We start from the raw sequence: 27,793 nt of genomic DNA, 5'->3' as shown, positions 1-27,793 counted from the left end.
TAAGTGAAACTCAGTGGCAGTAAATGCAAATGCGCTTTAACTATAAATAACTTTAGACTCTAAATCAGCAGCTACTGCTCAAAAAAGATCTGACAATTACTTAGAGACTTTTCTAAAAGCATCAGCTCAAAGTTTAGCAGGGAAAAAAAATTAAAAACTTCTAGGGAACTTTTGAGAAAAGGTCACTGTGACACTCTTTGGAATATGATGGGGCTCCTCATTTAAAAAAAAATCTAACTTTGATATACAAGGCAGAAATAACCACCATCAAAATTACAAAAAAAGGTTTCTAATCCAAAAAAAAAAAGTGTTAACAGATCAGGACATTCCAACTTCTAAAAGATATCACTAGTAGGACGCGATAATGATTTATAAAATCACAGCTAATACAGAAGTATGTGGGAGGTAATCACTTTCCATTATTTTTTGTAGGTATCAAAAAGAAATGGAACAATTTCTATTGTGGGACATTTTGCCATAGGTCACCGTGCGTGAAAGAAGAACAATCCTATTTGAGCACATCTAAACAATTCCACAGATGACAGGTTTACAAATGCTTGTTACGTAGGATGATTCAGATAGACCTCCAGCTTAGAAAAATCCCTAATCACTGACTATTGGGAAGTGGAACATGATGTGTTTCTTGTACTCTTTCCCTAATCATAGGCTATTTGCTATCATCGCAAACTGAACACCGGGCTAGTGGGACCCACAGTCTAACCATGGGGACTTTCTAATGCTCTTAAACCGTTTACATTTACAAAGTAAAAAACTGATGAAGTGATCATTTCTTTTCTAGGACCAGAATTATCGACACAAACAACAGCTGCTGACTGTTAAACACTCTCTGAAGAAGTCTGTCTTCTCATTAAGAAGTATTATTCTTCTGGCACGCACTCCAGACATGCTTCTAGAATTGCTAGCTGTAGGGTCAACTGATGGGTGCACAGTGCAGGCTCTTCTCTGTGGAGATAATGCTAAGGGTAGTCTGCAGGTTTGTTATGGCGAATTCTATTCTTCTGATGCATGTTTTTTATTCTGTTCATATTAATCCTTCACACACAAAGAGAAGTCTTAAGAAATAACACTTTAAACTGAAAGTTCAGTCAAATGTCATTTAATGACAAGAAGCAGAAGACTTGGCTGCCTTCATCTCATACAACTGAAGGCCAAGAACAACTCAAGTGCTAGCTTTGTTTCCTGCATCAAATGCTTACACTTTAAAAACAGATCACTAGTTTACTATCCATAGTTGATGTGTTTTTTTTCCCTTAAAAAAAATTAAAAAACCTAGAGAGGGTCTGCTTGTACAAAACTGAAAATTCATGAGAGCGTAAAAGCAATGAAGTAGCATTTTATTATTGTAAGTAACAGTGTCCTGTATCGTAGTTTTGCTATTTAAAACAAGCTATCTTAGCGCTTTCCATTTATTCAGTTTTTCCATCAGCAATCAAAAGCTTGCAGGAAGATACAGATACTTACTTAAGCTGCTTAGCTGGCGGATGATAGCAGCGAGGGTACTATTCGTTACACATTCCAGTTCGCTAGTTATTCCCTCTGGCAGAGCTCCTCGGCAGAGATGCCTTGGTTCAATATTCCTTTTCACCAAAGGCATGGCTCAACCTGGAATTTACACACACAAAAAAAAGATAGTGTATTTACAACAATGGAAATATGAGCTAGGAATTTACATAGCACGCGTCCAGTGTTCTTCTGCAAAACTTAATCTTTCTTTTAAAGCACTTACTTCAGTCTTAAGATATTGCCGTAAGATACTGTGCCATTCCTACAGAGACACGGGAGTCACGTACTCGAGCCAGAACATGATGAGAGGTGTGCAGGTACACACAGAGGATGCAGTCAACATAGATAACGTGCACAAAACCCAACGCCAGCATCCTGTTTATTGTGTACAGAGACCTGTGTCACAGCATACAAATGCTTCGTGGAATCACTGGACTTCAGAGCACATTTGCATTTATTAAAAAGTGGCAGATCCCCCAGGACTCACAGGAATGGATGCTGTCTGCAGCGAGCCGGGTCACTGCCTTGGCACAGAGCACTTGCCCAGCAGGCCCCAGGCTGACCATCGACGCTTTACAGCCCCATAACTGCGTCAGATGCTGACCAAACCTTGCTCTGACAGGTTTTCAATCAAAATGATAAACTCATCTGACAGATAAGGACGTTGCACCTACGCAGAAATGCACCGGGTGAGATTAAGAAAGAAGTTGCAATGTGATGAGAAAGGTAGTTCTCAATCAGTGTTGTTGAACAACAGTCTCAGGTAAAAGCCTGTATTTACCAGATTTTGGACACAAGCCAGATGAGGGCTTTTATCTGAGATGAGACATTTACCTGAGACATTTATCTGAGAAAATAAAGGCTGTTAGAACTGGCCTTCTTGGAAAACCAGAAAAAAAAACTAGGATAGAGAAAATAGAATAGAAAAGCTCAGTTGGAAGTGATCTGCAAAGATCATCAAGGCCAACTGCCTGACCTCTTCAGGGCTAACCAAAGGTAAAACATATTGCAGAGGGCATTGCCCAAATGTCTCTTCAACACTGACAACAAGAATGCCCAACTGGGACAGAATTCCTCCAAAGGTAAAAGGTGAGCATGTTAAAAAATAAAAATGTAGTGCCATTTTAAACATAACCGCTTAAAACAATTAGGAGTCGACTTGATTAGCCTGCTCCAGTACTAACAACTCGATGCCCATGAAAATATGAATAACATCCCATTTAAAGACCATGAAGCACTAAAATATTCTGGAGTGACAAACTCACAGTACTGTCAAGGGCACAAGCTCATGTGGAAGAGACTTAACTAACATTTTTTTTTTATTACACTAAAGCAATTAAAACGGGCTTCCAATTTCTCTAATGACAATCATATTAGTAAATTAAAAAGGACCTTTTTGCTTTTCAGATGTGGCACAGCAATTTTAGTAATGACTTTTTCCCCCCAAAGGTTTAAAATATTTTCTTCTCAAGGACACTTGTAAAAAACTGACAAATCTTAATTAGTAAAAAGCAAATTATTTGAACTATAGGATGACTTCATAACAGCCCAGAGAGAAATAGGCTCATGACTTCCAAGCAGCAGTCTTGAATTACATTTTAAATTTAATATAAAATGGTTTATTTGAATATGGCATAATTTAAAGCCAATTGAGCCTGCTAATTTTGAAGCAATATAACAAAGGCAACAGAGGAATGATTTTTATTCTATTAGACAATCAAAATGCTTGTTTCTGGTTTCTATTTTTGGATTCCTCTACACAGATATTTAGAAGTATTACTTAATGTCCAACAATCAGTTTGCTGAACTTGAGCAAAACAGGTATAAATTGGAAATTCATAATTAAGGAGTATCTTAGGAACGCAGCATTGCGGCTATGGGGGAAATACAAGCCCATGCTGAAATATTGATGGGTGACTTACCTTCACAAAGTGTTTTTTCCTTGGAAAAAGTTTTCACACGCAACTCATCACTAAAACACACTGGTGAGGAAGGCAACCATGATACTGTAGGGTCGTGGGTTTGTTTTGTTTTTCAAGTTATTGGAAATTTGTTTTGCTATATTTGCTATACACGCTCATTCTCTCTCTCTTTTTTATTTTTTAAACTTCTCTCATTTTTTTTAAACTAGTCTTACTTATATTATATAAAAAAGACCCAAAACCAGCAGAATAAAACCTGGTTTCCTGTGGTTTTCTGTCTGGCCACGAGCCAGCCCCCACTCACCTTCTGCAGTTACCAGGCTTCTTCCCACCACCCACGCCAGGTGCTGGGGCCAGCCAGAAGCTGGGTTCATGCTGCCCCTCTGAGGAGCACGCTTTTAGCTTTAGTTCTGCAGAACCATCCCCAAACAACAACCACCTGCAGAGAGGTTGGATGGACTTTCAGAGATCAGACATTTGCTTTCGATGTATAATCTACAGTGGATTCTGTCCTAGAATAAAGCTTGCCTGTAACTCCTGGTACAGGTAACTAAATTAAGTCTCTGTATCCAAAACAAACATCAGCAAGATTATTCTCTCCCAATTTAAGCATTAGGAGTCATTAGGCAGGCTAAGATGCTTTATTTTCCAAGGAAATCTCAGGGAATTAAAAGCAGCCTCCCCGGGTTTGTGGCATGCAGTGAATATGGTGATGGTAACGGTGGCTCACTGAGTTCCACGTTCTTCTCTATGCTTTTTCAGGACGCTCTTCAGCCTCAGCTTATCACTAGCAGTGATACAGGGGAGGAAGAAAAAGAGGGGTGGGCATCACTTAACATCTCCCTACATCCACGGATGCTTTCTGTGTGCTGGCGTGTTGGATGCAGACCAGAGACATCTCTCTGGACCCAACTCCGACTCGAGCACAAACAGACGCCGCTCTCCAAACCCTACAGACATCAAGAAGAGCACAGTTAACTCAATTTCCACGCACAATAACTGAGGAATCGGTGCTTTTCTTCCTGTGCTTTTCCTGCTCCTCCGAAGCATCGCCCCAGGTCACCTCAGACCGACTCCCTGCAGCCAGCAGCTGTTAAACTGCGTGCAAGGAGCTTGACGCTGCCTTGGCGAGGCAGATTTAAAAATCGAGTCGGAAGCAGATGTACAGTAACAAAGATGAAGGAAGACAAACACAACGTGCAATCTTTCTAAACAACAGCAGAGCAGCGCTATTATAAGAGGCAGGCCGGGTTTTTCAAGTATTTGACCCGGCAAAAACTCAAACCAACAGCTGCTCCTACAACCTGCCTTTGCCCTTCCACGTCCCCCACAGGCACTGCCATTTACACTAAATACATCCCACCAACATCTGAAGTAGGCGACTGGGTTTCATGATTCTTACAATATTAAAGTTCTTTATATAATCACTAACTCTGTGAAATGAACACCGATTTATTATACAGTCCCTCTCCATGTGAATGTCCCCTTATTTCATTTTCCTCAAAGACATTGTTCGATTCCTTTTTTTAAAGCTCTTGAGAGGAGATTACTTCTTCTACTCTCCAGCAGAATACAACAAAGCTGAACCTATTTGCCACAAAAAAAGAGCTTCCCGTATATTCATCCCAATTTTTCTCTGAATACATTCTATTATTGTCAGGAAGCATTAGAGCTTTTCACTGATGAATCTCACAGCCCTCTATAAAAAAAAAGGAGAAACTACCACAATTCACTTTCTGTGGCAAAGAAAGAGATGGCTGATTATGCAGCTCATTGGAAGCGATGAAGTGGATGGGATCCCATTCAAAATTAAACACCTACGTTTGTATTACACACACAGCAGCTCCGTGCCTGTGTCTCTCATGAGAGTTCAGAAGCCCAGAGAGCCACATTACTGCATCTACTGATGGGTAGCTACAAGCACAATAAGGAGAGCCCGCATGCCTCATGCATATACTCTGCTATGCAGCCACCTGAATTTAGGTGGCTGAATGCAAAACTGAATGAATTCCACCTCTCAAGACAGAAATGCCAGAGCTTTCCCTGCCTCTAGCCCCACAATCTAATCACACTGCCTCCTACTTAAATCCCATTGCCTCTATGCATAGGGTGCTGTCACTTTTCAGATGTCTGCAGGCAGCTACGTGTTACAATACCCGCTGTCCTGACACCCAACCGAGAACCCTACATTTCCATCTTCGCATTGCACCCAATTTGGTAGTACCGTCCGTTTTCCTAGTCATGTTTATAACTCTTGATGCTTTGCATATGTTAAATGAGAGAAGGGGGGAAAGCAGGAAGATGAATGAACCCAGAGCGCTGTTTTTGCTCTCCTTCTCCATGCTAACAGAGCTCTTACTGTAATAGTTGTTGCAGTAAACTATTTCTGAAGTTTTATAAACTTAGAGGGTGTTGTTTTGTTGATTTTTTTTTTTTTAATTTGGCTGGGGTTTTGTCTGCACTGAGCTCTTCAGAGCATATCGTATGGTTCAGTGATATTATGAAGGAAAAAGATATTAAGTAACGACAAGAGAAAGGACAGAGAAGGAGAGAGTTTGGTTTTGTTTACTTACAACCTATTTTATGGGCCTGTGTTTCTCTAGGCAACCCTCTGCATACCCAAAAATCCTATGGAAAGCGTAACAAAATTGTTGAGTCAGTAGTTACCTGTGCTAACACCATGGGCCAGCAACACAAAGTTTACTCAGTCATTAAAAGGTAAACACACTAATTCAGAAGTTTCCTCTAATTAAAGCATTGGGAGTGGGAAAAAAAATGTAAATAGATCTCCACAGCACTGAACATTTCAGTTTGCAATTACCTGGATTTTACACTAACATTAACTCTAAACAAACATACACAAGACAACATTCATTAATGTAGAGGAAAAGTTGTGAGAATGGGTTAACCTGAAATTGAATAGTTATTTTTTCTATTAAATTAAGGATTATAACATAAAAGTTGTTTTAAACTATTAAAAACAACTTTGAAAACAAGTTAGAAATCTGCCATATATTCTCTCAAGTGTGACAGTGATTTTTTCTTTTCTTAGTTTTCTAAGACCCCATCTTCGCATTACCTGTTGATTGCAGTTCAAGAAGATATTTATCTCCCAAGACGTAGTAGCATCAAAGATCTCAAACAACTTCCACTTAAGTACTTGGTTTGCTCAGCCCCAAGCAGAGCAGGCTGAGGGGAGGCCTCATGGCGGCCTGCAGCTCCCTCACGAGGGGAGCGGAGGGGCAGGCGCTGAGCTCTGCTCTCTGGGGACAGTGACAGGACCCGAGGGAACGGCATGGAGCTGGGACAGGGGAGGGTCAGGCTGGGGGTTAGGGAAAGGGTCTGCACCCAGAGGGTGGGTGGGCACTGGGACAGGCTCCCGAGGGAGGTGGTCATTGCACCGAGCCTGCCAGAGGTCAAAGAATGTTTGGACAACGCTCTCAGCCACATGGTTTGACTTTTGGGTGGTCCTCTGTGAAGACAGGAGTTGGACTCGATGATCCTTGTGGGATCATCATATCCTTCCTGCTCAGGATATTCCATGATTTCGTGATTGTGTCTACAGTCCACCACTTACGAAGCATACCACAAGGAACAAGACCGAGGGACATTACTGCTTTACATTCTTCCTTCCCAACAGAAATAAATCATTTCGGAGCCACAACCCTAACACTAACTTTTCTCCAAATCATTTTTCCCCAGCAGTTTCCAAGGAGATAAAAATTGTGACAATACGAAGTACAGACAAATTATGGTGATGTTTCATCTTTTGCTCCAAAATAAAGGATCACATTCATCTGATACAATTAAGTGGCTTTGCCATTGTAAGAGGAAGAAATAAAAGATACTTCATGCTCTGCTAATGAAGCAAGCATACAGACAATCAGCAGTGTAAGCGAGGTTACTGCTTTTATCTTCATTTCTGGAGAACAGCACTATTTTTCTTTTTAGGTCTAACTAGAGCATTATCCGTGGAATATCATTTTTTCCTGTACTAAAGTTTTCTCATCATCCAAATCAACGGATTTTACAATATTCCCCAGACAGTTTTATCCTTCCCCCAACCCCTATCTTTATCTTTCCTCCGAAAGCCACCTGAGATATTTGTTTGATAGTCAACTTCTGATTCACCTTCTCACTCAAAGTAGTTTATTGTACCACATTAGTAGTAGTTTCAGGCTTTAAACATTTCATTTTTGAGTAGCCTTCTTGAAACAAATGTCAGATTCACATTCTTTAAAATATTTTCCATAAAAAGAAACATGAAACAATGGAAGAAACAACAACGTCCCACTGAAATTCTTATATTTTTAAGTAAGATTTCTCATCCATTAACGTAATTCAGTCTTCCTTGTAACCTTCCTTTTTACTGAGATATCTCTTTAGGAAAAGATTTGCACCCCTGAAATTCAGTAAAGGTTCACAGATCACACAATACAAGTGCTCGCTGTACTGAATTCAATCACTCTCCTTTACAAGTTGCATTTACTCCTTTCTACTCATCCTGTATAAGGAAACAGATGATCCAGGACACCTTCACACATGACCAGTCTCTCATTTCTAAGATCCTAAGCTGTCCCTTCTCTAACCAAAATCTGTTTCATTAAGCCAAAACACTGATCAAGCTTTCTCTCAAATTAAGGAAGGCTACAGGATACTAAAGAAATCAAAGTAAACTGGGAGGCATCCACCACTGGTATACTTGTTGCTGGAAAATAGTTAAAAAAATAGAACAGGATACTAAAAGCATGGAATAAAGCACTGGAAAAACATACAAAAGTTTTACTGAATGCTAACGATGGGTAAATTTAAATCTGTTTTAACTGGTCACTGTGTTTAAGGGTAAAAGGTGGCCTGCTGCAACACTGTAGCACAGTGAACAGTGGAAAAAAAAAGGTTGAATTGTGCCTGCATGAATGCAAATCCAGACTGACCACCATGAAGTGTACTTCATTGTTCAGTCTAAACAAAAATTTCTCATCTTCTTTCCATATCCGGGTGGATAATTAACAACAACTCACATTGTTGCTCTCCCCTGAATACATGGTGACCAGTGTAAAGCACCAACAAAAGATGCTGACACGGTGGTGGTGTGCTTAGGGTGATGGCTGCTCATCCTGCACAGTCCTCTCCAGATGGCTCGGGGTGAGAGGGATGGTGGGCTGGGGAAGAAGGAATATCCCATACTGTTCTGCACATCTGTTCAGCTTCCTTTACACATGAAAAAAAAAAGAAAACCTTACTGCCTCCATCAATTTTACTCTTCCAACTTAATACTACTACGCTAACACCAACTACAGTGTAAATGTTACCAGTGGGCAGAAGAAACAATGGCTTTTCAAGTCACACAAGAGCATTTGCTTGGGTTTTGCTATCTTAAAAATGGACTTGTTTCAATAAAGCAAGTACTTAGGCTGCACTGAAAACATTTTTCTTTCATATGACCTTTCTTGAAATCTGTATCATACTCCAAGAATTTATCATCCCTTCTCCTATTCAAACAAACAGAACTGAACTGAGTCACCATTTGTTTTTCTTTATTTCTGTTTGACTTTACTGAAAATATACACAGCGTGCATTTGTTGAAGCTTGTTTAAATTTTGTTCAATAGTTTTGTACAGCAACTCAAAAATATTTTCCTTGTGCGTCTTCAGAAATAGTGGCAGCTCTTCATTTTTTAAGCAGAGGTGAAAGAACTAAACACAAAGATACTTCATTGCATGCACTAGAGTGTGCCTCTCAAACAAGCCTTTAAACATACCATCTCTTGAAAAGAAGCACTCAGCCAGAACAAGGAGAAGGAACTCAGCGCTGAGTTAAGAAAGCAAAAACGCTTTGTCCTAGGGCACAACAAAGACTTGGATTGAAAATCTCCTCCCTCCCCCCCAGCTTCTGTATCATCTCAGCATATGCAAACCATACGTCGGGTAGATTTATTCAGCTCTTGCTACTTTGAAAACCCAATGATTACACATATGAAAATATGCAAGTACTGAAAGAGCACTGATTGGAAAAACGGCATCTTGTAAAATCTAATTTTCTTTTCACCTTTATGACATGCAGTGAGGAGTAAGAGCTGCATGAGGTCAGAAGTAGCACAATCACAAAGCAGTGGAGAGCTAGTTATACAGCCAAGCTAATTAGGTCAGGAACCGACATCCAATACCAGGTCAAAATTCTTTCCAGATGTCATCTCTACGGATCTCATCAAGTTTGAGTACAGAGTTAATTGTGTAGATAAAGTCACAGAGTTCACCCTCACTACGGGGAAACTCGGCAGCCCAGGTATCCGGAAAAGTATCCACGTGTCACACCACCCAGCAGCAGCACTCCCGTGAAATAGCTAAGATAAATCTAGCCTTAAAGGAAATCATGGCTCAAACACTGCAATACACTTAAAACACTACTGATTCCTACCTACACGGTACCTGTTAATTTTTCTAGTATATACTGCTACCCTTTTCTCTTCTCTTCACTGCTTCTTTTACTCTTCTCTTTACAAGGCAGTAAAATCTAACGCCAACGAGAAGAAAATTATTATTTCACAAATAATGCTATTCAGCTAACAGTCAAGCATACCAGGACATTTCCTTCCCACCTAGAGGAGGTTTGTCTTGTTCACCACCTGCTCATTTCAGGATCTGACAGGACTTCAGACCAAAAGCATCATTAAAAACACAGATTCCCTCTTCATCCATCTGATGATTAAAAAAAAAAACAAAAAAAAAAAACAAGGCAGAGCGGCTTACCACTTTCCAATTTACTATAAACTACCAGGAGTTTATAGTAATTGCAATTCTGTAACTAACTGCAATTCTTTCAATAAGGTCTCCCAAATAATGACCATTTATATCTCAGGCAACCAATTATATCTTGAATCTTTTGTATCTTAGGCAACCAAACCAGAGTTCAGGCAAGCATTTCAATGCATAGTCTTCTAACAGTTTATTTTGAATTATGGAAAGTCACCTTTTTTGCGTATTACAAAAATTTAATAGTTTGGTAATATGAGGACATCAGCATCATTACTGTAAGGTATTGCAGTCTACTTTAGGCAGTTGGATGCTGGAACAACTTCTCTAAGAGAATACTAACCAACTGCACTGCTAAACATGCCTTTTCTTCACAATTAAACTACAATAATGCAGAAATCGCTCCTGGAGCCTGTTTAGAACACACTTGTACCAACCTTCCTCCTTCACAACCACTAACTGTTATCAGAAGCTAATTCCTCGATTAAAGAAAATGTAAATTGCAGATAGGCCTTGCTGACTTACCCTGATCCCATTTAACAGAGCCTTACTGGATTTGAAGTGCTTGAAATACCTGTCTGGGTCACAGCCCATGTGACAAAGGCATAACATTAAGACCTTCAGGATCCAGCCTGCAGTGAGAACACGGAGTCCAAATCCTCAAATCACCTTAAGCTAAACCAGAAGCAAATTCAGTAATTTGCTTCTCAGGACTCCAATTAACCCTAAATTGCAGGGGAAAGTACAAAAGCGATGAAGGATCCACTCCATGTCCAATAACACCCATTTTACAGCAATACAGAGTTCCCTATTTCCTTTATAATCCAATATTTATTTACCATTGGAATCCTTTCAGAACAGCATTTTTCAGAAAAAAAAAAAGTATGTTGTTCTCAAACTTTTCCCTCTGCAGTTATTCTAAAATATCACGGGGAAGTGCTAAGTTCTCATACCTATTTCTCAAAAAAGACCAAAAATCTAACATGCATGTGTACACACACATTTATTTGTTGTATATATATAATGTGCACATATATATTTGATATATATCTGTGTACATCTATACATATGTTTATTATACACATGACACTCTGGGAAGATGGAAGAGTGCAATAACATAGGTCAAACTGGAAAGAAAACCCATTTTGTACCCTGACAATTCAGCATTAATCTTCGCCTCAGCTCCTAGTGTGCCTCCCATTGTCCCAGATCTCACCAGGCAGGACAGACTTTCCCACTGGGAAACATCTCTAACAGCGTTCAGGCCACCACCGTACATCACAATGCCTAAAAATCCTCACAGTCAAGCAACCGCAGGGCCCACCTGAACAGCCAAGGCCTTTGAGACAGCAGCATGAACTTCCTGGCATGTCCGCAGCATAAGACAACCCATGAAGATTTATGTTAACATAACATAAACCAGCAAGCCTAAAATTCCTCAAGGCAGAGCTTCCCACCCACTCCCATCAAGGGTTTCCAGCACTGAACTCTGGGATTTCCCTAATTCTCCCAATTATGACACTACTACCAATATTCCTCTTTCCCTACGTAAGTGCCCCTTCCAAATCTCTGAGAAGTCTATATGGGGGAAAAAAAAGTTTATTTTGGGTTCATTTTAAGGGAGAAAAATGGGAAAATATTATGTGATTATATCCTGTTATTAACAGCTGAGTAAGTGAAGCAACGTAAAAACTCCCAACTATTTCCATCCCGAGCCAAGCACGCCATCTGTTCCCACACAGCACGGCAGTCACCAGAAGATGGACTGCAGCACATCACAAAGCTTTGGGTGATCGAGGTCTGGTGCGTAAGTCAAGAAAGATGCCATGAGTGTCAGAAGTACCTCAAAAGACAGTGGGGAAAACAAGCACACAACCCATGAAACACGAAGCAGTCTTAACTAAGCTCCAGCATTAATGCAGCCGGGTGTTTTCCAGCTCTGCATGGTTATTTTGCTTCCGTGCCTAAGGAGGGCTGAGCTCTGAGTAGGTTTGCCCAGAGAAGGGGTACATTTCACATCTCTCGTTATCTGCCACAGTTTGGTAACTCGAGCACTCACGATGCAATTCCTCTCTGAGGTAACCTTCTTCTGTGCTTTCCACGTGGTTACCATCTTCGAGCTAACCACAAAAACCATTCATCTTTGAAACAAGAAAATAGCAACTCGTAATTTTCCAGTTCATAAATTAAAATAATAATGCATACAGATGGCACAGCACACAGTTATTAGAACCACACAAAATCCATATACATCTATAACTGAATTATAATCAAATAACAGGCAGGGTCCAGCAGAGATCAGAAGGGATCATACCCCTTTCCTGCCTCATCACTACTGAAGACATTTTTCAAAAATTGAGTTACCTGGACAGATACCAATTCACATCTTCCACCAGGAACAGTATACTAAGAGAAAAATCTGCAGTGTAGCACAAAAAAAACTGAATTATGTGATACATCGACTTAACTACTACATGAAGCACATTAATATACAAAGATCAAAAGCAGCTGCATCTCCCCAGATATAAAACATTACTTCCCCTTGGTGTCTCTGCTTCTTTTGTCACACATTTTCCCTTTTACTAGCATCCAAAATATGTATGTCAACATTCTTCTCTGCTTTAGCTTCCTAATAATTCAATCTATAATCTTTGTCTTTTTTTTATTGTTGCTGTTTGGTTGTTTTTTTGTTTGTTTTTTAAATAAAGCCTAAAATGAACATCAGGCATTAGAAAATAGAAAAAGTAACGCGTTTCAATACAGCAATACTGGCTTACAAAATCTGATTTGCAGCACTTAAGAGATTTCCTCACTACGCATACAGTAACTCCCATTGTGAGACAAATAAGCTACTATAAAACCATCATGAGTCTCAGACCAAATACAGCAGTTAGCCTTCTGTAAGAATGCCTTTTCAAGGCTGGGAAGGCTGAAAAGCTGTGTTCCGTGAAATCTGGCAGTGGATCAACACATCTCCATGGTGCTGGTAGGGTAGAAGTGCCCCAGAAACCAGCTTCAAGGAATAAAAAAGTCTTGGCATATATACCCTATCACTTAGAAGAAGCTTAAGTGACTTTTTCCAGTTAGTTACTGGGGATAGGGATGACCAATAACACTAATACATTTTTTAAAGTCATCTTTGGGTTTCAAATGGGTGCATTCAAATATATTTTGTGGAACTTATTTTAAATACATGGGTACAATCTTCTTTGTTTATATCATTATCACACCCACTTCCTCCCACCCCTCACACACTCCCAACTCCTCACAGTTTTGAAGATGCAAACTTCGGATTTTATGAGTCTACGAAATTTCAGCGCCTAACACCGAGTATGTGAAAGCATCGCACCGATTGACAGCCCTCTAACTGTTCCCAACTAGCTCTCAAAGTACCACAACCCATTAGATTCTCATGTCCTAGAGAGAACCTTACAGTTTGAGACTCACCAAGAATAATTGATACACTCCACAGCTGCATCAACAAATACCAGACTATGGTGCTAAAATTATTAAAATTTGAGAGGTGTGATTAAGAAGTTTATACTTACTAAAAGAACTTTCCTTTTGACTAAAAGCTCACAGTCTGTGGTTGTTTCCAACCCCCGACTTCTGAGCTCAGATAATAATGGGTGTGCATCTCTCCATATTACCGACTTATTCACTGTTTGATCCTGTCCTGGATTTGTGGCAGTTAGCAAGCTCCTTCAGGAGTACACCTCTCCCAGGAATGTGTATCTGACCTTGCTAACAATGCAATGACTGCTTTTCCTCACCTCCTTCTTTTTCCGAAACAGCATACAGGGTGGGTCTCTGCTCCCTTCTTCTCTCCCGAGTGACTGCAGAGGGGGAAAATGCTGTCCCAATGTTCTCACTAGAGTCATAATTAAAGCTTCTTTCTGAAATGTAAATTCAACTTGCAGTGTTACACACTTGGAGTCCCCAGATCTCCAACATGATCCAAACTAAGGGGATAGAGTAATGCACCCTAGAAGTCTATTCACTACATAAAGGTCAAAAAAGAACTTTCATTTGTTTTTGCTTTTCTGGGCACAAGGTAAATAGGAAGGGAAAATACTGGTTGAAATGATAAAATCCCATCATCTGAAGGCTGAGAACCTGCCACACAATAACTTTGAAATGTGTCTCCCTCCAATTTTTGTGAATAAAGGCTCCACGGGAAAGAAAGGAATAAAGGCATTCCAAGCTATGCAAAATTCATGGCTTTATCTACCCTCTCTTTGCCTACAACTTATTCGGCCACCAAACATTGGGGGAAGGACCTCACCTCACTCATCTTGCCAGCAGCAAGCCACACACCAAAGCCGTGGAAATAAGGCCAACTAAAGCACAGCAAAGAAAAAGAAATGGACTGCCTAAAAAACAGCTTCAGAAAGCCTGTTACAGTAAGGTTACGTGGTACCCGTGTTACTACATGATCCATACACCTAGACATTAAATTTCCTCTCCAAATTTGACAAAGGCAGACAGCATCTCAGCTACACAGCTGGGAGACAAAGCTATTTGATGATGCTCAGAAGCACACAAAGCCTGTGTAAGGATTGTAAATTGGACCTAGATCACACCAATCCTTAGCATTGCAGCTCTAACCACAGGATGAGTTGTGTTTCCTTCTCAGAAGCAAAATCCAGCTATTGCCTTAGGACCCACTCCACTTACAGCTGTGCTTTTTAAGACAGCTGTAAGCCAACCACTCCTTGCTTTAATTAAACGGATTCCTCTTCCCATTCCTTTTCAACATTTCTCCCACTGAAGCTGCTGCTCCTGGCTGAGCTGCTTTCAGGGCTGGAATCAGTCACATGTGAGCAGAAACATAATCCAGGGGAAGGAAGTCAAAGCAGTTTATGGAGTTACTGTCCTTATGGCTGAGACACGTAAGTGACAGTGAGAGCACTCAATATGCTTCAGAACGAAGGGGAAAACAACAGTGAATCAAGTTAACCTCATTTCATACTGAAACAGAAGGGAGACATGCAAAAGATCAGTTACATTTAGCTGCACAGGTGAATAAAAAGCTAAATTAACACGATTACTTAAAATATTGTAACTAGACCTGCAAGATGTATTGGTCTGGGAGATTAGTAACTGCTTTCCACAAGAAAGTAACTCTTCATATTGTCATAGAAAGAGGATTCCAGTCTTGTCCACCTTACTGGTAGAAAAACAGAACTATAATAAAGAGCTCAGAGTTGTTGCAATTTTCTGTCACCCCCTGCTTACCAAAATCACCTCAGAGTCCCAGTAAACTCTGAGGCCAATAAAATCTTATCAGACATATGTAAATAGGCATTTTGTATACACTTATTCTTCAGAGTCACAAAGACATCTTTCATGTTGTAAGGACTGTATTTGGACGGGACATTTCTCCTGCAGGCATTACAAATGCTATGTCTTTTGTTAGCCAAATGAGAAATTCCTACCTGCATCACTTCCATCTTTTTCATAGAAAGGTGCTTTTGGTAAACGTTAATGTGGTATATATTGGTTTCAACTGTTTATTTGCAAGAAAAAAAAAAAAAAAAAAGCATATATCTGTAAAAATTTAAGAACAAATTAATTTAAAAGATTCGTTTTCTTGTTGTTTTTTCCCCCCTTAATAAACAGACAGTACCCTGAAAGAGAAGGGTGGGTAGAAACTCAGCAGAAACTGCTGCCTTCTTTTCAGGAACAGCATGTCTCCAGTCAGATGAAAGGCAGCATTACATCTTGAGAAAAGTCTGATGGCCTTTTTTTAAAAACAAACAAACAAACAAAAACTTTCAAATGTGTGGGGTTGAATCAATAATAAACCATTCTAAATAAATAAATAAATAAATAAATAAATGGAACCCACTCACTATATGTTTTGAAATACCGGTCTAGAAAGCCTCAATTCCTCCAAGTCACAGCAAACACAACATTTCTTAACATAACTTGTGTCCCATTACTTAGTCATCAATTTTATAGTTCCTCGTAAGGGGGTGTCGAGAGGCAGGAGACCTTTTCTCTATTAACACCAGTGACAGGACCCGCGGGAACGGGGTTAAGCTGAGGCAGGGGCAATTTAGGCTGGACGTCAGGAGGGGGTTCTTCACAGAGAGGGTGGTTGCACACTGGAACAGGCTCCCCAGGGAAGTGGTCACTGCACCGAGCCTGTCTGAATTTAAGAAGAGATTGGACTGTGAACTTAGGCACATGGTCTGAACTTTTGGGTAGACCTGTGCGGTGTCAAGAGTTGGACTTGATGATCCTTAAGGGTCCCTTCCAACTCAGGATATTCTATGATTCTATGATTCAATGAATTATCTTAAGATAGTATATAAAGTTAAACTGATTACATCATTCATATTTCATACTTTGAGAGAACTTCCATCTATCAAAATTCAGCAAACACCTGACGAAAAGCCAATCACTTTTGCACTACTGGCTAATAAGGCGCCTTGCCCGCATTTTAGGGCACTAGCCCAACTTCTTCCTCCTCAACAGGAACCCTACTGACAGGCCTCTCTTCTCCTTCACTTCTAGGACCTCTGCCTTTTGTATACCCTCCACTCCAGCTTCCAACACAGCAAGGAAGGCTGCTGTGCCCTTCATGCACCCCACAGCCCCTGGGCTCTACCTAGCAGAGTTTACCAGCTTGGCCTCTGCTCTGTGCTTTTGGCAGTGCCACATCTCACTGCTCCTTCAGCAGTTGCCATCTGGTCCAACAGGAGCTGGAGCCACTGGGATCTAACAGGAGAGGTATGAACTAATGCTTCCTACGAGCAATGTTAAATTGTTTGTTTAAAGTATAAACATTAACACGGATTTTTTTTAAACCATTCTAACGCATAGCTGAGGCAGCTACATGAAAATGCCGTGTAGCTGCGATCGGATGAACACAGCTTAAGGGTAGTTCTGTAAAAACCTAACAAGCTGCACAGTAAAAAAGTTTTCCAAGCTTGTTTTATTCACAAGAAAAGGCAGATGACTGCAACAAGCATGGATAAAACATGCTTTAATTTTATTCCTGAAGTTAAAGAGGAAATAGCAACCATCTAGATTCTCGACAATCACTGCAGGCTCTTGTGAAAAGCAGATGGAAATTACTCTTAAATGGCTGTTTCCAAGAAAGTTTTGATTACTTTTCCCCACTCCCACACCACAATGTTTAGTCCTAAAGCTGCCATGAGTTGCTTCAACATATTTTGCATATTGGACAAAACATTTTTAATATTCATCTATCATGAAAATGTTTTGAAGAAAAGAGGTCTCCTACAACCAGATGTCCATTCTTAACACCAGTAAGTACATTTTGAACCCAAACACATTGAAGTGAAACAACAAAAAAATGAAATTCTGCAGTTGTAATGCCTATGACATTGTTTTACTTTAGCAACCACACCCTGAAGTAACAGAAAGCAAGATGTAGAACTCTACAGCTTACTAAAAGCTTGTCCCTTCAATTTTTTTCCCTTCCAATAGCTCATTACTCCATTTTACTCACTTAAAATACTTAATCGTTTCCATTAAAATTGCAACACTGAAGTAAGTTTCTGATTGTTTTATATTTATCAGCTGATACAGATTTCAGGCTTGAGCGCTACACTACAGAAAGCCTCTATCCACCCATACAAAAAAAGTTTTTAAAAAAATGCATTCATTGTAGTGCCTAACTAGTTCTACCCTTCATATCTCAAAACATCCGAAAATTAGGTATGGCTTCATTACTCAATAACGTAAGCAGTGAAACAAAATAATTAAGTCCTTTTAAACATACGTTAAGATTTCATACTACATTAATTTTTCATTGAACAAATCATTAGCACTTGAATGGCAATCCAAGCCTTATGAAAAAAGATAGAGTTGAACATATAAATGTTACTGCCTAAGCTTTATACAGTTTTCATCTCAGTTTGGGAATGTTTAACCTCCACACATACGATACATCCCAGCTTTCCTTTTCTCAGCTGACCTAGACAAAGGGTCTCCAGTGGATTCAAAGATACTCAAAGGCTCTCCTCCTGTGTGACCTTTGGTCACTACATATATCTTGTCACAAGACTTGTGCTGATATTTTCCCTTTAGTGAAATGTATGCCTTTTAAAAACAAAAAAAAATCCTTAAGATGATGCAACACAACAATCTTTTTTTGTACACCAGGTCAGAGATAATCATCATCAGTTCCCAACATCATCACGCATCATTGCTCACTTCCCCCAACGTAAGCTCTCATCTGAAAACATCTTGTCCATATTTCAAACCTCTACGCAGACTTTCTTTTTCCCCTCCAGGGCTACATTTTTATCCAAACATATTATTTAAAAGAAGGACACGTGAACAGTTCTAGGAGCAAAAGTCAGATGCGAGGACGCCCCTCATCAGACAGCAGAGTCAGGTCCTCTTCCTTCCCTTCAAACAACGCATTCCCAACCTCACCGCCTCAAAAGCTTAGAAGACGTTTCCATCCCAGTGCTGCTGTTACTGTTAGCCTGGTGAGTACGATATTCTCTTGGAAAATGCAATTAGTATAAATCCCACTGAGCTGGTGAGACCCCACAATCCAAGAAGAGGAGACTTCTTGATGATAGCCCTAAGCAGCTGGCTGCTGAGCACGATGAGTACTCCTCTTGCCACCTCTCTGATGAGGCACCATGAGGCAGAGTCATGATTGCCAGCAGCCAGCCTAAGGCTGCTTGAGAATAACACCAAACCGAGCAGAACTTGTGCAACCGCATTGCAGACCAGAGTTTTTGTGGACTGGTAGGTTAATGCTAGCTAGGCACAAAGGCTTTGACACCCTTTTGATTCAGAAAGTGTCATTTAAGTCATTTAAGATCACATGGACCCTCCACACCCCCACCACCAAGTTACATAATGCACCAATCAATACTCACATTGCTATTCAACTGCTCTTTAAATAGTCAATGCAATCTACAGAAACTACAAGGTGCATGTATGTTAAAAAAAAAAAAAGAGCCACTAGAGACTAATCTACACGCAGTTGAAGAAGCAATTTAGCTGCATCAGTTAAATTTAGAAACTGATTTAGTTAATCACTGCACAGACAACCAAGATTTAAACCTCATCTTCAAGCAGATCCCTAAACACTAGCTGTATAATTCAGAAGGGAAATTACGATGATGCCAATCACACAGAAAGTTCAAAGACGAGGTCTGTGACTGCATTTATTTGCCCTACAGAAGTGGCGTTGAACTGCCCACATACAGTCATAACGCAGAATGTGTTCAAACCACTATCTTGAGAAGTATGGGCTTACTCACTGCGCAGATGCCAGCTTTAGCAAATTATTCCTCGTGTACTACCATCAAATCCGTTTTGACAGGCTGCAGTTTAAAAATATAAAGCTCCTCAACTCCAAGCATCAGTCAAGTCTAAAGCAAGTAAGTGAGCGCTGAATAGAACTCTAACCCAATTTTGACAACAGTTAAGCCCAACTACTGAGTCTCTTAAAATCAAAATCAGCAGCAAAGCTCACAGACAACACATGCACCTCTCCATTAAGATAGAATCTGTAATCAGACTTCTCTAATGTTTTAGGTCATTTCTATCCAAAAAGTGTTCCACCTCATTTTGGCTTTACCACTTGGAATACAAGGATTCTGGGATACGTGATCCTCTCTCAAACAGCTTTTTTTTCCCCCTCCCTGCTCCACAGGATACCATCTGGGAAACATGGTCCTACCTCTCCCTCCATACACTGCTACATTATTAGAGGCCTTCAGCTTTTTGCTGGCTGAGTAGCCCAAAACCCTCCTCCTACTTCCCAGAAGCCTATTTCTCTCCTCTACACAACCTACCTCACACTCATTCTCTACTGTGCTGAAAAGCTTCATCCTTCTGGGAAAACGCTAACTGTAGTCTTCTGAAAATCCAGAGGTAGCTTTGCTTAATAGCTTGTTTTAAATCAAGAACACAAGTTACTAAATCATTCTGTAATTTGCCAGCCATGAAGAACACAGGTTATATGATTGAAAAGACCAACAGTAGAGGCAGAAGTTTTTGCAAATAAATTTGGTTTAACCTTGGCAAAAAATCTAATGTGCTCTCACAATAAAAGCATTTCTAAAGACTGGAACAGTCTTACCACATGGCAATATATACAAAATTTTAACATCTGGCTTCATAAAATGTAATTAAATACAAAACATTTGTATTTGCCATACTAACTATAAACACTTATTTCTTAGAATTACTTGTATGCGATGACAAAGGAGTTCTTCAGCTGGTCTACTGAACTGACATTTGGGGCTGGTAAGCACCACAATCCTTTTTCCAAGCCCTACATTTTATATTTCCTTCCTGGCTACATGCTCTTTAAGGGACTCACTTTTGTAGTGTAGCCTTGTAGGATTACAATGGAAGTTTAAAATAAAGTGTGCGCTACTTACATAGGATGGCACGTTAAGGAATCAGTACCTTTTTCAAACATTTAACAGTCGTATTTCATTTTGAATAATTTGACAACTGTTGGGGGTGTTTATATTACCTAAGCACACTAGAAAATCCAGAGAAGCAAGAAGAGACAAGGCACAATTGCAATCCAATTGACAATAAGAATGACTTGATTTAAAATGAAAACACCTTACTATATATGCAAAATAGGCCAATTAAGACGCTTTAAAAATTATGAATTAAAAGGGAAATCCCTGGAAGCTGAAAATAACCACATTTGTTTAGAAATCAGTCATTAATTTGACTACAGGCCTGTCATTTATTGACCAGGAGGAGTTGCCAAATGTATGTTCTATTAGAACATTTGTGATGCATGAACAATCAGTGTTCAAAGAATTAGAATTTATGTTTACTATAATTAGCTTTTAGTATTCTTCTGTTCCTTTCTGTTTAAACTATCTCCTTCAAAGTGATGCTTAATTGCTAAAAAACATTTATTTGTTGTTAAAAGGCTGATTATTTTCAAGTGTGTTCAGCATTGTCTTTAAATACCCTTCAGCTATATTAAACACCAGACTATTGAACTCTGGATACATTTCATTTAAACTCCACATGAAAATCATGCTTAACCTGCACGAGATATTTTGTAATACTACACTGAGTATGAACAGCAAATCTCAAAATAATTCATAAAGTTTTATGAATAAACATGACTTACATAGGAAAAAAAAAAATCCTAAAACTAGGTTCTTATTCCTGTAACAACCATCTCTAATCTCCCATGATAAAAACAAGCAAAGGATGAAATACATCTGAAGTGAATTTTGTTACAATTTAAGGTTATAGTAGTAAAAAAAATCCTAAATATTGAAAGTTAATGTGACAGTCATCTTTAATTCCATACACAGTAGAAGTCTGTAAAATCAGCTACTAGAGAGTCTGGGGGCCAGATCCTGGAGAGACCAGGGGCCTTAAAGACAGCTACTGGAGTGCCCATGTGTAAGGACTAACTACAGGGAAGACCTGTGCTCACACAAATTGGTGCAGGACTGGAGGAAAGCATTCTCTCCTACAAAGTAGTTAATAATATCTTTAACCTCCCCTTCCCTGCAGAAGGGCACTAAACCTGCCTTCCACGTTATCCCCCTGCTTAAAAGGTTTCTCTACCTCCCACTGCAGAAGTGGTCAGAGCTGCAGTCCCTTAAAAGAAAAAAAATCAGCTTTACTTATGCTAAAAAAAATTGCCTGAACTTTGGTGCTAAACATAGGACTTCTGCCAATCAGCATGCATCATCTTGCATCACACAATGAAGAGAGTGCTCCACAGCTGTTTCCATACTCTCTCACCAACACAAAAGGTACTCCCCATCTAGAAGTCTGTGGGATATGTACATCCCAGCCAAGATAGTTGGGGGATGAAGGGTTTTTCCACAGAAAGCTAGTTTAATATCAATAAATTTAAGTAATTTATTATGTGCTAATGCTTTTTGAGGCAAGCATTCAAACATAACTTCATCAGATTTGGGTTAAATCCCTATGATGACACATCAGCAAAGCACAGAATATATAGGGCAAAAGTAATTAGCAGATACAAATTTTAAATCTGATATTTCATTAATATCCACAAACACAAACGTATTTCTGTTTTTTACACAATAAGATTAGCATTTAGATTATACCAGTCTCCTGGGCTAGCAGTGTTTGACGTTTGTTTCTCGGCCTAATACAGCATATTTTCGACATGAGAGAAATAAGCTTCCTTTCCAATCTTGATTCAAAACCTTCTGGACAGTTTCCAGACTTCCTCGTTGGTCTTCAGCTTAAGGACTTATCAGAGTTCCAAAGCTTGTGTAACACATTCATACATGACAATGTTCAGTAAGAGCTCAGTTGAGCGACTTACCATTTAAAAAAGGAAGTAGAGAATATCCTTTCTGTTTATACGTTGGAAAAGACAGCTGTTCCGCACCTTGGTAGTGCACTCAGGTGGCTTTATCTGCAAAAGAGAAAGACAAAATCAAAGTAATTTTAACTTTGTTTTTCAATATCAGAATGACAATCTAAAGATATGCATTTAAAAAAAAAAAAAAAAAAACACACACAGGATCATTGATCCATTAAAATATTAAAAACCATGCACGAGTTTCTACACATGCTTTTAACTATTTTGAGCTAAGCACTAACACCATGCTAGAGCCTAATTATATTTTTTAAAGGTCAAAAGATTGCTTGTGTTAGTTTATAATCAATGCCTCTGTTTTTAACTGGAAGTATCTACAGAGAAAACATGATGTGCCCATTTAAAGACTACGGGCATAGGAGAATGGAAGATAATGGCCTACAGTCAAGCATAATAAAAACACCAGGCTGAAGTCCCACTGAGATACTTCACCCTAGATTAAATATTACTAAACACATACTCACTAAAACAAACCACCTAAAAACATAACGAGACCCTGTTACAAAAATTAAGCATTGTTTCCATGGAAAAGTATTGCAGACCCCAGCTCCAAGAGAATAATTCACCACCCTCCCTAAGCTTCCTTCATCCTCAAAATATCAGAGCTTTAACACAATGGTGCCCCCACTTCAGTTCCAGAAAGTGGTGGTGCAGTGGACACCTATTCCAGACAACGTTGCCCCCTTGTTAACATCTGCCAGGTGGCCAAGATTTTGGTCCTCATGAAGCTCCCACGGGGAGGATGCCAAGAATCACCACATCAACAGTGAGGAAGGGAATTTTGTTCATTTTTCATGGGGAAGTGAGGTTAACTATCCTTACATATATATATTTCAGGGGTAGGTATAAATCTTTGCACAGTTAAATCAAGACATGGCCAATATCAGTAAGTTTTGTTTGCTCAATGGGCACTTTTCTGATTTTTATTTATTAAAAAGGTAAAATATTAAACTAAAAACGCAGAACAAGGCGGAGAACACAGGAGGGGAATAAGAGAAGACTATAAGAACAAGACTTTCTCATTGTCTTCTATATTTAAGACACAACTATAACTACAATATATTGCAGGTGCACACAATGTGAGATAAAGGAAAAGACATCTCAGTACACCCTTAACAGCCCAGCAATGTCCATCCACTGGCACAACTGAATGTACACACTTCCTTATGAATTGATTATTTCTTTTCCATAAAATCTTCAAGAAGAAGGAGACCCCAGCAAAAGTCATTAAAAAAAAAAAAAAAAAAAAAAAAAAAAACTTATTATGTAGTGTATCAGTGACTCCCCTGCTCAGTGTCCCCTTTGATTTATTGTCACTAACTAAATTACAGAAAGTACTGAACAATTTCAACAGGGTAAGACTTTAGAGGTACAGAATGTGCGACACGCTGAGTTTTGATTACAAATGTGTAGATAGCTGAATATTGTTTAAAACCAATGCTTTAAAACTTTTTAAACAGGACTCCTAGTATGTAAGCACTTTAAAGAACGAGCTATATGCCATACAGGGGATTACCTCTGAAATCCATGGGAAAAAAAAAAAAAGGATTTAATGCAAGACATAACTTTTATACAGATTGAGGATTAAAAGTATCCAAACAGTGGGTCATCATCGAAATGGTAAAACAAGGATTTTATGTTCACGTCTGCTTTGTAGGATGGGGGGAAGGTTTTTAAAACATGGTTTCATATACAGACATCCAAAGCTCGAGTTTAAATTCAAACAGCAGCTGCTTTCCTATCACACCACGGAAGCATTTAAGATCTTCAGTACTGATTTGCCTTGGTAGCTTCCTGCATGCATTCCATCTTAAAGCATGCAACTAAAATCCTACGAACTACTGAACCTCTACAGCAGTCATTTGGAAAACCCAGAGAGTTTCTGGGGCCTTTGAAGAGCAGAACCATACATCAATGAGTGAGTAGGTCCCATTTGGTCTGAAGTACTTCCACTGTGGGATTTTTTGTTTGCTTTTGTTTTCTTTCCTGCAAAAGAGCTATTAAAAGTCATTACTTCAAACCAGGGGGTTTCCTGGTGGTCCATCCTCAGCGGTTTGCTTGAGATTGATAAAGATAACTAGAAAGTGTCATATGTTTAGACTAGGTCTAAAGATCCCAGTCTCAAACTCAGGCATATCAGAGGTGCAGCACAAAGGAAGACACAGCAGTGTCTGCCGAGTGGTCTTCAACTTATGATTCACTTGCTGTTGTTTAGTCTGAACTCCAAACCTCCGAAGACATCCAGAGATGCACTCAGTTGAGAAATACGCTGTCCTTGGACTGCGGAGAGTGATCTGCCCTCTGAGCTCTCCACGGACAACTTTGTTCTCTGTATCTTTCTGAGAAATGCCTTGGTGGCAGTGGGAGCACTGGATGCTGTGACAAATTCCTTCCAAACGAGTTTAGGCTCTTGAAGCTTGTCTTTAAAGCAGGCAACCAAACTAAAACATTCAGGCTGTTCTGGAATAACTGGTGTCTCTTTCATCCCTTGTCAATCACTGAATTATGGTGAAAAAATCTTCACTGCCTGACCATACTTGACAGAGGAGATCTGTCTGAACAAGAAGCTAACAAAATCTTAAACACCTGGTGGAATTTATCTGCCTTTAAACACTTGATTTTCAGAGACTGCACCACCTACAGAGGACAGCCAGTATCAGCACTGGTTTGTCAGACATCCTGAGCAGGTCAGGAGCATCCTAGCACTGAGCAGCCCCCAGATCTCACCTCCTTGGCACCTCAGTGAGACAGCGCTCTTCCTTAGCAGTCAGCACCGATCCTCTGCTGCAAACAAAGCCAAATCCAAAGAGAGTCCACAAATATGAATGCCTTCTACGTCTCTTGCTAGACCAGTACCAAACGCCAACAGCCAGTTGCAACTCTTGCACTCTCTCATCTTCAATCTGAAAAGATTCCCCAAACACCAACAAAGAAATACGCCTAATATCTCTGAGAAGGAGAAAAAAGAAGTCAACTGGGATGTCAAGATGATGTCAAACACCTAAAAGTGCTTTCTGGCAGCATTTACAGTCTCTAGACCTTCATCAGGAACAATCCTAACCTCATGGCACTCTTCCATCTTATTAGCCTGCTCCTTCTCTCAGCACAGCCAGCACTCTTCTTCAGAGACGTGCAGGATGTACCTTCACAGAAAGGGCAGGAGCTCCCTCCTAGCTCCAGCCCCAGTGCCCTGAGATGCCCCCTAGCACTCTGTTCAAGACTGCTGCTGGATTTATATCAAACTGGAGATCCACTTCAGTAACACTGCTGCTTCTAATGGACCTTCCCCAGAGGACAGAGGCTCCGTGTTTTTAGTTGTTGCCTGCCCACCCAACAGGGGCTTTATATAGCATAGTTCTGTCAGTTAAGACTTAAGAACATGCTTCTTAAAATAAAACAACCCATTAAATTCTGCTTTCTGGAGCAAGCTCATTTCTTGCAGTTAGCAGATACTGCAAAGCATGAACATCCAGGCAGGTGCTATGTATATTTAAGCACCCTAGAGAGAAAGAAAACCTGTGGGATCATAAAAGAGATTAGCCCAAGGCTAGGTGAGAAAGATGGAGATACAAGCCTTCAAGTTAAATGCTCCACTAAGAAAGAGCAGTGGATGTGGCAAAGGGGATAAGTGAAGTTTGGAAGGCTTTTCTTTGGAATGCCAAAGAAAAAAGGCAAACAGAACTGATGTGATTTTTTTTTTTTTTTTTTAAAGGAAAAACATTAGATCTATGAAGCAGCACAACAGGGAAGGAGGCAGCAGTGAGACTGCCCTTATTGGTATCGTAGTGCTGCCACAGGACACAGCCAGCTTCATGCCATGGAACCAGAGCTATGCAAATGGTCACAGGCTAGACCAGGAAAGCAGCTGCTCTCCCTGGCACGCCCCATGCAGGGACAAGACATTTGCACTTCTGGATTTAGCTGAAAGTAACCACTCGCATCACTCCATAGTTAATTCCCTGTAGTGGGGAAGTGTATAAGAAATAGAAAAGAAGAGCACCCCAGTTCAACACTGGTCAGAGAACAGGAGGCACACACCTCACCCTAGCAGAAAAGATGCTTTGTGGCACAGACCTGGGATCATGGAAACATTTCCCCTTCACTCTGATGCTGTTCTCAGAGGCCACATCCTTTATTTGAACACCTGGCTGAGATAAGAAACCTATTTGTAAACTGATTTATCATCTCTTATCGACAGTCTTCTCTCATATGTACATACTTTGGTATGCACGAGATATATGTATCACTGCAGTTTAGTTCTAACCATTTATCATGGCCTTAGGTATCTACAGATATATCTACAGATATCTATAAAAATCACTGTACGCACATCTTTTATACACAAGGCCTTTACAGTGAGAAGTAAACTGCAATAATCAGCGACAAGAGTCATTTCCCAGTTTCTTCATCTACTCACTTCATATGCTAATGAAAATGACTTGCAACAGCGGGCTGCTGTAGCGTCAGTGACTCTGCTCAGGTTTGAAGCAAGCACCGGGCTGTCTGCTGTGCACTCCCTTCCCCCATTTCATTCAAGACATAGCATCTAGTAACCTACTTTTAGAAAAGTAAACCTCAGTTTTCACCTAGAAGATATATTGAAACTTCTGATAGCTAAGTCCCAAGCAGCCTAAGAACATCTAAACAGCAACTAAAACCTATTCTATCTGCTCAACATCTCCCAACTACTCCAAACACTTAGTTTTTATGCAGGAACATGGAATGAAAAAGCAGACTACAGCAAACACCAGAATTAGCTAAACAGACTTTTTAGTCCAGTGCCCTGCTTTCAGTCAGAGGGGTCAGACCTACAGAATAAACTGAAAGAGACTCCAGGTAGGTGCTGTAGTCTTCTCTCCTAAATTAAATGGCATAATTACAAAAATTTGAGGGCGAGATATATACCATCTAAAAATCCAATATACAGACAAGAGTTACTTTAAGAAAAAAGGCATTGACTGCAGAGGATTAGTTTCATATCCAAAATAAAATTCTAGTTGCCTGACAACACAGCAAACACTCAAAAGGTGCCACAGAATAGCCTGTAGCTTTTTATTTTAGAGCACAGTAATCCTGCATATCTTGATATAAAACTTACCATCAAAAGACACCACAGTAATCATTTTGCTTTATTCCCATTCCCATACAGTTCTTATAATTCCTTTAAAAGCGTTAGCATATAAACACAAAAACTATTCAGTGGCTGAAGTATCTACACATATTTTAATGATAAATGCATGTAT

General features: G+C 39.8%; 1 protein-coding gene across 1 annotated transcript in view; it reads right to left on the bottom strand.

Moving 5' to 3' along the window:
• WASF3 (WASP family member 3) overlaps positions 1-27,793 on the bottom strand; it is a 62,944-nt gene that overhangs the window by 20,937 nt on the left and 14,214 nt on the right. Inside the window, exons 2-3 of the mRNA XM_084282727.1 lie at positions 22,494-22,586; positions 1,483-1,623 (exon numbers count right to left, since the gene is read on the bottom strand). Of these exons, the coding sequence (XP_084138853.1) occupies positions 1,483-1,615 (133 nt within the window). The 5' untranslated portion in view covers positions 1,616-1,623; positions 22,494-22,586. The remainder of the gene's footprint in view (positions 1-1,482; positions 1,624-22,493; positions 22,587-27,793) is intronic.

This window comes from Netta rufina, assembly GCF_964035555.1.
Source record: "Netta rufina genome assembly, chromosome: 1".
In the NCBI taxonomy this organism is placed as follows: Eukaryota; Metazoa; Chordata; class Aves; order Anseriformes; family Anatidae; genus Netta; species Netta rufina.
Note: the sequence above shows the minus strand (reverse complement) of the source record. Positions and strands in the feature narration are given on the sequence as shown.